This window comes from Neltuma alba, unplaced genomic scaffold (genome assembly GCF_004799145.2).
Source record: "Neltuma alba isolate B1F8T4 unplaced genomic scaffold, ASM479914v2 tig00011119_pilon, whole genome shotgun sequence".
Classification (NCBI taxonomy): Eukaryota; Viridiplantae; Streptophyta; class Magnoliopsida; order Fabales; family Fabaceae; genus Neltuma; species Neltuma alba.
In genome coordinates, this window is record NW_021635856.1 from 475247 (window position 1) to 489788 (window position 14542).

Below are 14542 nucleotides of genomic sequence, written 5' to 3' on the forward strand. Positions count from 1 at the left end.
AATCCTACAATTATGTTGATGTTATGAAAAACTTGAATATATTTCATTTCCATATTTTATGAGATAAAAATATTGGAATTATAGGACCATCTGATGTTAGGGTTATAGAGGTGAGATGAGGAGCATTAATGATGTAACAATAAGAAAATATGATTAAGTTTTGTTTGTTTTTCATTCTGAGACTCCTCAACGTACGAAAGCAACGCTATCTTGCGTCCAAACAGGCTATTAAATATCTAATTCGTTATCTCATGAATTGTGAATTATCTTGTCTTTACTCGAAAATCAGTAATAAAAGCTGAGTTTTCATCGTCTCTCTCTAGAAGCGGAGGAGATTGAAAACCATGGATCATAATTGCAAATATCTGTTTCAAATATGGATGATCAAATTGTCAACGATGGTGGCCGGAGAGCTTCGCAATGCTTTTTCAACCGCTGATTAGGACAAGATTCAAGGATTATGATTGCAATGGGGCCACACGGTCACCCAAAAACCGAGCCACATCAAAATTCCAGACCCGTCCCATGGTTGATTCACCATCCGTCCGATTTTCCTTACCAGCATAAATACCCAAATAAATAATACTATCTCACGTTATTAAGATAATTAATTTGAAGATATTAAGATAATCAACAAAGTTAACTATTTTTAATAAATAAGCACATACTTTTTTAGAACATCCTTATTATTCAATTACATTAAAACTATCTCTTAATAAAATCCTTTAACATGTGCGATGAATTAAGATATTTTAGGTAGAAACTTATAAATTTAGGACACAAAAGCTAAAAGTTAATTAAGCTATTATATTTATAACCAAAATCAATCTATTGTCTGACAATCTATTGTAGGAAATTATCAAAGTCACACTAGCTTCAACACAACATGCCAAAGCTTTGATTATTGAATGGCCTAAATGTCGACCATTGAAAACACTTCAAATACACAAAACAGCAAGTTGAAAAGATACCAATTCCAGGCAAAAGATCAACAAGGGGACTCCGTTAATCACCATAACAACTAAAATATAAAATTCATTGACGGTTTTGTCCAAAGCAAGCAGACGACAAATTCTATAATGGAGGACCAAAAGAAAGTCTCTCCTCTTCCCTGGCTTCTCTCCTGTTTTATAATTTTGAGGACCCAAATCTTATTAATTCTGAAAGAAAACCATTTTGCAGATATCTATACTTTCTTGTAATTTTTAATTTGGTACTTGTACGTTTTCTTTCTTGATTAAATCCTTTAATTTTGCTCTATTAGCATCATTAGCTCATGTACAAGGGCTAATTGTGTTAACAGAATAAATTTACAGATGCTAATGATACAAACAGAAAGTTGAAGGATTTAATCAAATGAAAAATGGCATGAGTACCAAATTAAAGATTCAAGTCAAAGTACAAGTACTTGCAAAATCGTTTTCCCATTCCGAGAAGTACAAACATGCAAAGAAGTAACACCCGCCAGGGTATGCTGGAAGACTTGGCAATATTACCACCTATAGGCGTGCTTTTGACCTTGGAATAGATGAAGCAGGCGCACTCTGCAGTCAATAAAATACAGTGTCAAGTAATTATTCTTGCTACACAGTATCATGCATATGTACGAGGATAGTGAGATAGACAAGGCTTTCTATTCCAACTATTCTTCTGCTAGATCTCTTCCACCTCGAAATCCATAATTCAGCAACATTAAGCCAAAGTACACTTCTCCTCTATTGTTTATAACGAAGTTGTAAGTTACTAAAGTGTTCCACTCGTAATAATCCTATGTGTGTCATTTTTATATATTTAACTGCAAATTCTTAGCTGTTTAGATATCTAAGGTTTCATGGATGTCAAGAAACCGTATTTTTCCCAAAAATTGCATTTAAAAAGAACAAGATTCTTACCAAAGGAATGCCTTTCCTTGCTCTTTCTTCTAAATACCTCGATGGTTTATAGAAGTTACCATATAGCTCTGACCATTTTTTCAGACGAGTATACACATAATTGGCCCCAAGCAAGTCTGCCCAGAAAACAATACCGCCCCTGCCAACCAAAACCGAAAAAAAGAGGAAAATGAGATACAAATTAGGGTACAAGGTACGCTGATCCAACTTGCTAAGTGTTCAAAACAAGCGCTGGACTAAGTACTTGGGATTTGGGATCAATTTCCAATTTTTGCAGAGAAAAAGATTATACAGTTCCAAAAGCATTGATTGAAGATGAATAATCACTCCCTAAATCCCAAAGAAAGATAATACCCCCTTTGGTCCTAAATGTGTATTTGTTTTTCTACGATATCCCCTCCAATCATTTGTATTAAAATCTACCCCATTGATGGAAACTTCCTTTAATATGTGCAACAATGAGGAATAGTTTGAAGAAAAAATTATAAATTTGTTAGACAAAGCTGATTAAAATATTATATTTAGAGCCAAAATAAACCTCTCAACTAACTCTTATATTGAGGATTAGAGGGATATTTTTTAGAGTTCAAATAAATTACAACCTATTAAATCTAATCACACTTTCACAACGCTGTTGTCACCGTAGATCATTCATGTACTATAGTCTGCCCTTGGTTCAAGGATAAGAATGTTATGGTAATGGAGAGTAAAATACACAATAAGCACAGAATGTCAACAGAATCTCGTGTGCATGCAGGAACACAGATAAGCCACATGTTACAAATAAGACTAAGCAGATTGGTCAAAAAATCACTCATAGTAGGTCAGTGAATCTTGGCTACACCACCAGGCCCTTCCTCCTCCCTTTTTTCTTCTTAATTATGGCTGTGCCTTTATTGCTTTTATTCACCCTTTTGCTATTGTGCATTCTACATATAAATTGCACACGGTTATGCCCCCTTAGCCCCTTTCTAAGTGCAAATAAATGGCAAGGCAGAAGAAAGCAAGAAAGGAAAGGCCCACCAGTGAGAAGGGAAGCTCATTCCAAGAACAGATGCAATGTCCAGGTCTGATGAACGAACAACGATTTCGTCATCTAAAACACGACATGCCTCATTCACTACTGGAAAGAGTACCATCTCCAGAATATCTTGGTCGGTCACAGATATAGGCTGCAAGGTGATAATTCAATTCCTCAAAAGTTAGTTCTACAAATAGCTGAGAGAGGAAGCTCAGATGAAAGCGATACTTGCAAGTCAATATTGTTGACTCAAAGCAATACGGTGTTGATATAATTGAAATCTTACGACAGCAAAAGAAAAGTACCTTTCCGCTGGGCATAATATTGCAAAGTCTCATGGAATCCTCAATAATTGGTAGAACTGAAAGATCAGGTTTTGGCTTGCTGCCCTTTTCATAAATGTAGTACCCTTTCCCATTGGCTTTACCTGATGAATCAAAAGTTTAGAGATGGCCAAGAACAAAAAGCATTAGTTACGAGTCACTACAAGACATGATGTGTGGTGGACAAACAAGGATTTTTGTAAAAATAATAGATCCTGTATTACCATTTCGCCCACTTTTGACCAACAGTTCAACCAGTGGAGATTTAAACGTGCGATCAGGAAATGCACTGGCAAATTCTTTTCCAACTGCTAGGGCAACTCCATACCCAGCCAAGTCCTGAAGTCTGCAAGCCACAAAATCATCTATTTCAAAATAGCAGAAAACTTGTTTAACCCTTTACACCCAGTTTGCTAGGACCAGGCATATGCCTGTTGCTTCATGTCCTCATGGTTTAATCATTAAAATTTTCAAAACGCAGCCCTGGCTTTTTGGCGTATGGCAAGTGGCTTTGGAATATGTTTCTAAATGTCACATCAACTTCAAACAAAGTTTATAGTAATAATAGCATAAGATTCAACCATGAGCTTCTGTTCAATCCACACAAGGTTTACATGATCCTGAGATCAGGCCCTTTTCTTTCTTTTTGGGTAACAATGATGAGCAAATAAATGAAAATGTAATACATTTTAATTAAAATATGATGATAATAAGTGCTCTTAAGAGAAGAAATTTACTGGAAAGGGCCCATAGGAAGACCAAAATTGCTGATTACTCTGTCAATTCGGAAGATGTCCACGCCCAAGTTGGCCAATAAATGAGCACCTTGTGAATAGGGGAAGAAGGTTCTGTTGACTGCAAAGCCAGTACAGTTACCAACCACAACAGGCACCTTTTTTATGATTTTCCCAACAGTCATTAAATCTAGAATTACTTGCGGAGAAGTTTTCCCAGTACGTACAATCTCCAAAAGAGGCATAATGTGAGCAGGACTGTGCATTAAGAATGTAAAGTCAGAAATCCTCCACAGAACACGTCTATTTGTAGAGAGAATTGACCACTACAGGAACACAAGATTGGACAGAAATGTACTATCAATCTGCAACTCTAATGTCATCAACTGCAACAACGTAGAAACTGTTTGGCAACAGAGACGGTCTACAGAGCAAAATACATTGAGAACAATTTTTTTTTTTTTAAATTGAAAGAACATATGTATTTTAATTGTAAGCAAGTTCTGATAGGATCAATTATGCTAAAATAACTGTAAAGCATTTTATTGTGCAGATTAATAAAGGCACAATTTAAGAAATAACCATAACTTCAACAACATAGACAGCATGAAATGTTTCTCCCAACCCAAAAAAAAAAAAAATAATAATAATATGAAGAAGACCTCAACAAACCATGTCAAAATATTAAATACCCATTCATGCTCAAAAGCCTAAAAGTCATCAGCATTTATCATACTTATCTCTTCCTGTCTAACGCTCAATTAGATGTCTTGAAAGGCACTTTGGAATCCAGACTAAAATGTGGCATCTTGACGGATCTGATTTCTTTGAAGTACTGAAAATGAGTAACTTATTCTCTCTTTTATAACAGAAGAAATTGTAGAATCTATCTCATAAATAGCTTCTTATTCATTTAAACTTATGCCAGGAAAAAATGGCTTCATTAGAGCCAAAAAAACAAACAAGTATTGGCCACGAAGACTAAAAGAAGAGTATTAATACATTGCACCATAATAAGGTTAGGCAGTTAAGGTTTAATGATCCATTATTTCCAAAGCAACAACTCCATTTCTTTAGTTGATGGTACATTTTTTAATGGAAAGGTAGTAAGAGAAATGACTCAAATAACCTGAAAAAATGAGCTCCCGCAATGCGATCTTGAGAGCTGGTCTTTTCACCAATGATGTTAAGATCAATAGTTGATGTGTTTGTTGCTAAAATGCAGTGGGGAGGGCAGGTATTCTCAAGATCTTTAAATATAGTTTGTTTGAGACTAACATTTTCAATGACAGCCTGCAAAGAGGGAAATTAACATTAATTGATTTCCAACAGTATTTCTATAAGTCAGTACACAACTTCGATATATTTATAAGATATTCTTCATCATGCTAAAAACACAAGAGCCAGAGAAACAAACACTGAATGCATATAGAATACAAGGGCATTTGTCAAACTTATTTAAAGCATCCAATTCAAACAAAGTCAACTATTTTCCTATTAAAATAAAGGCCTTCCCTATCACACAGTATCCATATTAAACTGAAAAGATAAGAATTAAGCAACCAACCTCAATGACAATATCCACATCTTTAAATTCAGAGTAATCAAGCACGCCTTTAAGCAGTGAGAGTGTTCTATCTGCCCCATCTTTTTTCAACTTTCCTTTTGTTACTAAGCTACGAACATTTGCTGTCATACATGATGAAACAAAGGAAAATGTAAAACGTTATAAAATGAATCTTTACATGTGTCAAGGATTAAACTTGTTTAGATTCGTCCTTCCTTCAGTAGTTGCTGATGTTTAAATGTTTCCAACATGTTAAACAGCAGCCTTCTATTACTGCATCTTAAGCAGAAGACTCTCAGGGAGCAATTTACTGAACTTGCCAGTCTGCCAAATTTGTAATAACAAGTTCTTCTATGTATATGGCAGATGCCACATACATTATGAGGACATTAGAGCATTAACATTCTCTAGATTAGCAATTAATTATATGTGCCAACGGCCTTCATATATATGTCTGCACTCATCAATAGCAACTCTTCATAACACATGATGTGAAATATTAAAAATGTTAAAAGAAAACACCATCCATAAAATGGAGCCCACACCACTGAAGACGATGTGTATAGCAAATTATATATCCTTAATAACTAACATAATATCATCCATTACAGTTATCCTTCAGCCTCCGATTCATCCTACGATGCTCAAATGACAGAAGAATTACCTTCTATTAATTTGATTCCCCTCTGCAGATATTCAGAGTTAACTTCCTTGAGTATAACTCGTATATTGCCCAGTATAAGAGCTGTAGCAATGCCAGAACCCATCAGACCTCCTCCAATAACAGCAGCTTTCTTTATATTTCTCGGTTTAAGTCCAATATCAGTAACGTTAGGCACCTGGCAAAGGCACAATTCAGAGAACATATTCAATTCAAGAGAGCAAAGTCCCAGTCATTTTTCAGGTTCAAGAATGAGATGATATATCTGCATTAAACGCCAAAAAAGAAAAAAAGCGAAACATCAATCTGTCCTTCGCTGTATGAAAGGTGTATAAAATATTTTTCTTTCCTCAAACGTTTGAATAATAAAAGGTTGTCCTGAGCAAAATTTGCCACTTCTACACATCCTTGTCATGCTTTTTATTGGCCATAAGCAGACAAACAAACAAACTCTTAGCACCAGGCATACTTTTATTGAACTGCATTACTTCAAAATAATGCAATACTCTATCAAAAATTTTCATGCAAAACGACACACTAGAAATCAAAAGATAACCTAGTCCAGTTTTCCAATAATTCAGATTCCACTAGCCATAGAGAAGGGTCATATCTAATTTAGTTACCTTTGATACTGCACGCTGAGCAAAGAAAACATGGACTAGACATTTTGAAGTGTCAGATATGACTAGCTTCTTGAATAGTTCTGCCTCCTGCAATCACTTAATGAATTAGCAAATATGTGAAGCAATCACATCACAAGCTACACAAATACATATGAATGAGTGAAGTATGCCAGATACAATAAGCAGCAAACAACATCTGTCCATGGAGCAAGATGACAATGATAGAACTCCAAAAGAACAAAGCAAACACTTCCTTGTAGACAATCAAAGGAAGAAAATAGGGAGAATTATGCCTGAAGGACAAATTCACAATTCTTTTATTCCTAATGACCGCCAATAGTAAATACTCATTGTTCCACTTGTAAATTTGTATTTGCTTGAGTGATAAATAGTGTTAAACATTTTTTTTTTCGTTCTAAATTTGCATCATGTGAATGGTAAATACTCCTAGTTCAAAGCGAAAATTTGTGCTATGTGAGTGGTAAATTTGCAGGCATTCGTGAAAGTCAATTTGTGAATTTGGTCCCAAAAAAAAAAAATACCCTCAGAACTCCACTGTAGCCTCCATAAACTATTCCATGCTCAATCACATCCAGGCAAGCCTGGTGCTGAGGCATATGTGGAGCAGTCTTCTTGACTTGTTGTCTGGCCATTTTCAGCGCCTCACGTGCTTCAGAGAGGGAAGCAAGTTTGTCCGTCCTATGAAGTGAACGTATCCAAGGTTTGCGCCCCTCTACAATGTCAACAGCCCACAGCCGAGATACCTTCAACAACTCTTCCGAAGACACAATAGCATCAACAAGCCCTAGTTTCTTTCCTTCTTCAGACATGATTGGTTTAGATGTCTGCAAAAAGTGTAACATTGAACTAAATTACGGTGCATAAAGAAGTTAAAAGATGATACTATCTGTACAGTATAAGTGTTCCTCTGTTTATCATGGTTTGCACCCATTCTGTCAGTTCCTTAGGAGTCAAACAAAACATGTACAAATTAATAAGCTAAAGGGGGAAAAAAAAAAGCATAAACAAGTAGATGCAATAAATTTGTAGATTTCATTATTCTCACAACAGTTTGAATTGTAATTGATTTTATTTTACATGTTAATTCAATTGTCATGCATAAGAAAAGCCACACCTAAATCAACAACTTCAAAAGCAATTTTTCAGGAGTAAGAGCTTCTAAACAAAGTCATAGACAATAATCGACACCCCTGCAAAGAATCAAAATGTGTCAAATCAATGGCACAATACCGTTGCTCATAAAACTTTATGATGCATGTAAGCCCTCTTGTTTTATTTCTCATTCTTACCTGCCTTTTCTTTATATACAATCAACATTCACCATCTTTTACAGTGATGCAGTAAATCAAATGCAAGTTGCAAGAAATGAGAACAAAAAGGAAAGCATCTTACCAGCATCATTTCAACAGCCTTAGACAGCCCTAGAAGCCTTGGAAGACGCTGAGTGCCTTAAAGATTAACAACATTCGTTAGCAGGTGAGTGCTGTGAAATGTAGGAAGGATTCAGAGCTCCTAATAAAGATCACGGAGGATATTCATATGCATAAGCAAACAAACCTCCAAATCCAGGAATCACTCCTAGTGTCAGTTCTGGAAGGCCAAGCTGAGTTCTTGGAGCAGCAATACGTGCATGGCATCCCTGTATAAAAAAAGTGTTATTAAATTTCACACAGTCATGAAGATATATTTGGATTCCAATCAAATGGTAAATGAAACATTGTGCCTGCTCAATGACAGCGACTAACCATAGCCAATTCTAAGCCACCTCCAAGAGCAAGTCCCTCTATGGCTGCAACAACAGGCTTCTTGGAATCTGTAATTATATAAAGTGCATTAATAGTTTAACAGTAATTAGTACTAATAGAATCACCAAATTCCCAAGGTAGGCTTCAGGGAAAATCGCAACCTTCAATTGTATTGACTACCAGTGCGACAGAGACATCAGGAACAATAGTGACATCCCCTGTAAAGAAAAATCGCAAGTAGTGCGCCTTTGAGGGTCATACTTGAAACCAGAATTTAACTATTAATTTAGCATAATTCAATTTTTCCAAAATGCAAATTCAATCATTGCACACCAGTTTGGTGAACCTTCTGCATGACACTGATGTCGAATCCACCAGAAAACCGCCTACCCTTGCCTGGAACAAGTTTCAGAACAATCACAACGCTTTGACTATGACAATAAAATATTCATTCAATTTTATTTTCTGGAGAATTAGAGCGAGGACCAGGTTAATCAGATGCCTGTCCTCAATGAGTCATTAAGCCGCTCGAGGACGCAGGTCAAATACATCCAGTCCTCAAGCTTAATTTACACTGTTTATTACGAATAAACCAAATCCAGTATCATAGAATCACCACACACGTTCAATCCAGAGAAACCTTACCAGTCAAAACAATAGCCTTTACATCATCTCTTCTCGTGGCCTCATCGAATTTCTCCTTCAACCCCCTAATAACTAAACCAGAAAAACAGAATAGAAATATAACATTAGAAGGGAAGAAAGAAACGGCAGTGGACGAAAACAAAAGAATAAAGAAAAGCCGAAGCTCACTTGGAATAGCCAAGGCGTTTACAGGAGGGTTACACATAGTGATGACTGCAACCCCATCACTTCCGACCTCCAATTCAACCTTAACCGCTGCCATTTCTGAGAGTCCCGAATCCTCCTAGCGTCGTTCCTTCGCCGAGTCTTATTCTTATTTTTTGGGCATAAACAGAGGCAAATGGTGGTGGATTTCAGGGGAAAGTTGATAACGATATTAGAAGTAATGATTTCGAATGACCAAAGGACGGCCAAATATCTATATAATGGAAAGCGAAAAGGACGTTGGGCTGAGTTCCTTGGCTATTTCCTGGGTGACTTGGTAGTGTAGAGCTGACTCACCGACCTCTGGAACAATTCCAGTAGTGCGCCACGGGGAAAATGCGTTTTAAGAGTTAGAATCAGATGCGTGCTGCCACGGGTTGAGTATGAGAGACTTGGGAACGCGATTTGTTGGTACTGAAGGTGAGACGTGAAGAGATGACGCGTGTCACATGTGCCTCTATATCATCCAATCACATCGATCCATTTCCTCACTGGCACAGGCTTACCCAATGACTGCGTTCTGGCAAGCACTTCCCGCCATGCATTGATGAACTCCCTCCTTTCACAGAAAGACCCTTTTTTGGGCCAAACACAAGGAGACCAATCTAAAACAACTAACAGCCTGTCCGTTTTTTATTCATTATATCTGGGTTGTTAAAAATTAGACAGATTCGTCATTCGTCAAGAACTTTGGGGGGGAAAAAAAACAGCTTGTCCGGTTTTTATTCAATGTTTGGGTTGTTGAAATATGCTTTGTCAAGCACTTTTTTTTTTTCCCAAAAAAGAGTTTAAGGCTATATCCTTTACATAATTATTATTAAAAAAATTTAGAAAGTTTTCTTTTCAACCACCAATAAAAAAGCTTAATTTAATACTATCGATGTCAATATTTATCAGCTGGCGAAAAATATTACTCTCTGTGATGTTGTGTGTTCAAATAACCAAATCACATTTAATGAGTTTGTAATTAAAATTAGTTAAAAATAATAAATAGGTCAAAAATGTATCTTTTTTTTTGAAATTTGTCCTTATTTATTAATAGAGTAAATGAGAGTCAATAAATAAAAAAATAATAAAAGAAAATATATAGGAGTAATATTAATGAGAGAAAGAAAATACTAAATATAGTCAACTGACGACAAAATAGAAAAAAAAAGTAATAAATACTCAGACATTAAAATTTAGATTTTGGACCAGACTTATCTTCAAAAGTAAAGCTTATATTTATATATATAAGAGGGGAGGAGTAATATTTATCCCGCTCAACCTGACCCGAAATTAAAGTTGTTGAGTGCGTGAGTTTAGATAAACCCGTTCATACTAAACCTCACATGAAATTAATTAATTAAATAATTAAAACAAACTTTTCTCGCCATTAAATCAAATCATCTAGAATAGGCTGCGACTTCGCGAGTGAAGTGAGTTTACTTTTACAAATTTTAAATAATTATATTTCAAAATTAGAAAATATTTAAGTTTGCTAATCTAATCAAATTATTAGTTAATCAATTCAAAATTCACTGAACTACTGAATCAAGATAAAAAGAAATAATTTTATTCAAATGAAATTAACACGGACAATTACATGTTTTAGACTCTTAGTGCAAGACACATTACTGTTGTCACGTGTAAGTATTATTCGCGTAAGTATTTTTCGCATGATATGATAGTAAGTTTGGGTGAACTGAGTTGCTAAATAAGTGTTGATAAAAACCCAGTCCAACTTCTTAGAAGATCATCTATTATTGATGAATCACATGATTAAATTAAACTGAAGTCTCGTATTCATATTTAGATCTCTCATATTTATATTTAAATACGCTATTTTTCTCCTTTATACATGAAAATAGATATGTGCACAGATTCATAGATACCTATACTACCCCTGATCCTAATTATAAGATCTTATTTGTAGACTATAAATGAGATCTTATTATTAGGATAAAAAATAGTATCACCTAAAAAGCCAAAGCTAGAGGAGCACAGGTCACAAAATGCATAAAAATCTTACCCATCATAGGAAAATGGGAGATAGACTACGGCGCAACTCTTACAATCACTTTAAAAAAAATATCTTCGTACAAGTCAAGATAGAATTCTTCTCATATATTCACGTCAAACACCATAAAATTATTTTTAAAAGTCTACTCCAATACCAGGAGAAAAACATGTTAAAATAATAACTTTTTTTTTTAATTTCATAGCATTTTCTCATATTTATGTTCGTGTCCAATAAGCCATAGAAATTGATATTATTTCAATGCTTACCCTTCAAGATGCCAATTGGCTTTGATATTTATAGCTTGAGTAAGGTGGCTAATGATCAGAATCGTTGATATAGGCAGGGGCAAAAAAAAAAGAAAAGCGTATGTGCTGATAATATTTGGTTTTGTGAAGTTGAAGCTGAATAACTACATACACAAATAACACGAGGAATATGAGAGACAGGAAATCTTGGCGACATAAACATAACAAGTTTGCTTTTATTTAAAAAAAAAAAAAATCAAAGATGAACAGTCATTGACACTGGGGAGTTAAGAGTTAGGAAGCGAAGTCTCAATGTGTACGTTTCGTGCGCCGAATGAGCCACAAAATGTCACTTCCATGGAATGATTTTCTATGGCGTCCTACTTTCTGGGTACTCTGCAGAACACATCCTTTCACAGTTAAGAAAACAGAGCAAACCCAAAATTCAATATAATCAGTATATAAGGACGTAGGATTTGAGCAACTCACTTGGAAATGAAACGTAGCATTTGGAACTCTCGTTAATACTGACAAGCCATCCCGAACAGGCACCACTGTACGGTATATACCAAAAAAAAAAAAAAGAAGAGATTTTCAGTCTATGTCCATTGCCAATTTGCCATTATGAAGGGCAAGGTAGTATCTTATATGCGCCTTACTTGTAGAAGATTCTGACTTTATATTCGTCTCCATTACGTTCTTAGTTTTTATTTTCCATGGCACCGTACCCTCAAAATCACTGCGTTAAAAATCATAAATGTCCAACTTTGTCATATCAGGGATTGTTATGTTGCTTCTGACAGCCGATAAACATGTGGCCATGATCTTTTCATTATTAGATTAAGTACCTTGATCTTTCACTGCCTGGTTTCTCGAGGGTAGGTGCTGATCAATGAAACCATTTGATGAAAAAATAACCAAATTACGATAAGAGCCAGGTAAAACCCAAAAAAAAAAAAAAGTTATGGCAGCATAATATATCCTCATAAAGGTGCATCATTTTCTTGTGGTTTCTCTGAGAAAATGGACAGGGGAGACTTGAAGCACTTACGTGATGATAAGTAACGGGAATGGAAACGTGGTAATTTCTCACTCCATCGCATATTAGTGAGGGCAAGCTTATCAGCATATTGTCCGCACGAATTAAGCCTCTGCGAAAAATGACCAACTTGATTTACAACTCTGTTTTAGTCAACAACAATAAAGACCTTGTCTAGATGCAGATGCTAACAAAAAATGCTCTTTCTGCAGAGTGATAACACTGACTTGTTTGAGAGAATTGATGCGCAATTCAGCCTCAGAAAAGGCATTGGTCTGAGAAACAAGGCATTCAAGATTGGTAGACACGTTTCCAAGATGGTCTATAACAGTAACCACTGCCCTGCACAAGTAACCTTTTGTGTTTTCCACCACCCTGCATGAAACATCATATAGGAACTCTAAAATCACTTTCAAGACACCACACAAATGTAAAAATGGGCCTAAGCCCAGATGAATAAAACACAATGGGTGTGGGCTCAAGCCCAGCTCATAGATCTACCCGGAAATTAAAACTCAGCAAACCAAAATTTTGGAGACTCTTCCAGGACCTATCACAGGTTAAATGGGTCCTGAATCTAACGGCATACTGTTAAAAACTACGGAAAGTCATTCCATAGAAGGTAGAAGCTGAAGCCTGAAGGTAGATGTTAATGTTTGCGTTACTCACTGTGTCTTCTCTTCGCCTTTCAAGAACGCAGTTTCACAGTAATCTGCTGCATGGTGAAGCTGAGACCTCAGCTCTCTTAGCTCCTGCACATTGACCATGAACAAGCCTTAAGCTTTTCCTAATGATGTAAATTACAAGTAGTAAGACAAGGTAGATAAAATATGATATATATGCATACGGACCTGAAGAGACTTGTCAAAGTTGATGCTTTCTTCCACCTCTGCTTCTGGGGTTTCAAAAGGAGAAGGCTTGGATACAGCATCCATGGAGGAAGACATAAAAGTTTTGATTTCTGAAAGTAATGCTTATAAACACGAGAATGGAGTGGAAAAAAAGGGTTTCTTATCTGCTCTCTTCTTCTGATTGTGACACGTCGGGGAGGATTTTTGTCATTGTCCCCCCCACCAATCAGAGTGTGAAAGATGGGTTTCTGTGACTACCGGAGGCTTGTGAAATTTTTCAAGAAGCAAACAAACTTGGAAAAGCATGATTTGGAGGAAGATGACAAACCAACAGTTTTCAGTCCCGTGATATTCTGTTCTTCGCTTTTTGGAGCTTTAATTATTTAAAAAAGGCAGGGTAAGTGTGACTCAGACTGTGACAAAATGCAATGAAACGACATGGCCACATTGATCCATTTGAAAATTGAGGATTTTATAGGCAATATTACAGCTCTGGACCGTTCAGTGAGATTACCACCCGTTATTCTTTCGAAAACGACAAGATTGTGTTGCTAATCCTGTAGTGATGATGCCTCAGTTAAAACCAAGTTTCAGAAGGATTTATAGATTCAATTAGGCGAAACCAATAATTGCATCCCCGCTTCCATATTGAAAAGCACATGAATGGCGGAGAGCTCGCCGGGGTTAGGCTTACCCGGCACATGCAAAGCTTCATTTGAGATCCAATCTGGACAAACATGAAGGAACGGGGAAAATGAAGAACGATGAGTGAGTGATTATTATGAACTGCTTCAACGGGATAAGCTAACTTAAACTGAGATTTAACATCCGGAAACACAATCGAAGCACCATTTTTTTCTCTCTCCATATTTTACCAACCGGAGGCGGAGCTATCCAACCGAGTGCAGGGCTTAGTTAGTCATTTGCAAGTGTTTACCCCAGAAAAATAAATTAGATAAACAACCCAAA

At 36.1% G+C, this 14542-nt stretch overlaps 2 protein-coding genes across 4 annotated transcripts; both read right to left on the bottom strand.

Moving 5' to 3' along the window:
* Positions 1–875: 875 nt before the first annotated feature.
* LOC114761358 (peroxisomal fatty acid beta-oxidation multifunctional protein AIM1) lies at positions 876–9736 on the bottom strand. Of its 2 annotated transcripts, XM_028950707.1 has the most exons (18): positions 9401–9730; positions 9233–9304; positions 8921–8983; positions 8749–8805; positions 8588–8655; positions 8400–8481; positions 8235–8290; positions 7364–7666; positions 6822–6908; positions 6202–6376; positions 5538–5659; positions 5100–5263; positions 3974–4228; positions 3461–3582; positions 3219–3340; positions 2916–3064; positions 1893–2031; positions 876–1544 (listed from the first exon to the last, which is right to left on the bottom strand). In XM_028950707.1, exons 1-18 carry the CDS (start codon positions 9492–9494, stop codon positions 1500–1502), a joined length of 2175 nt encoding a protein of 724 aa, XP_028806540.1. In that variant the 5' UTR covers positions 9495–9730; the 3' UTR covers positions 876–1499. The 2 variants fall into 2 exon arrangements, with proteins under 2 accessions (XP_028806540.1, XP_028806541.1); XM_028950708.1 differs by lacking the exon at positions 6822–6908 and having other exon boundaries at positions 9401–9736.
* Positions 9737–11789: 2053 nt separating this feature from the next.
* LOC114761396 (probable protein ABIL5) lies at positions 11790–13766 on the bottom strand. 2 transcript variants are annotated; one of them, XM_028950758.1, is made up of 8 exons: positions 13574–13766; positions 13392–13474; positions 12950–13097; positions 12735–12834; positions 12532–12568; positions 12343–12422; positions 12173–12237; positions 11790–12079 (listed from the first exon to the last, which is right to left on the bottom strand). In XM_028950758.1, the coding sequence occupies exons 1-8, from the start codon at positions 13667–13669 to the stop codon at positions 11993–11995; spliced, it is 696 nt and encodes a 231-aa protein (XP_028806591.1). In that variant the 5' UTR covers positions 13670–13766; the 3' UTR covers positions 11790–11992. The 2 variants fall into 2 exon arrangements, with proteins under 2 accessions (XP_028806591.1, XP_028806592.1); XM_028950759.1 differs by lacking the exons at positions 12343–12422; positions 12532–12568 and having other exon boundaries at positions 13574–13765.
* Between the last annotated feature and the right edge of the window lie 776 nt (positions 13767–14542).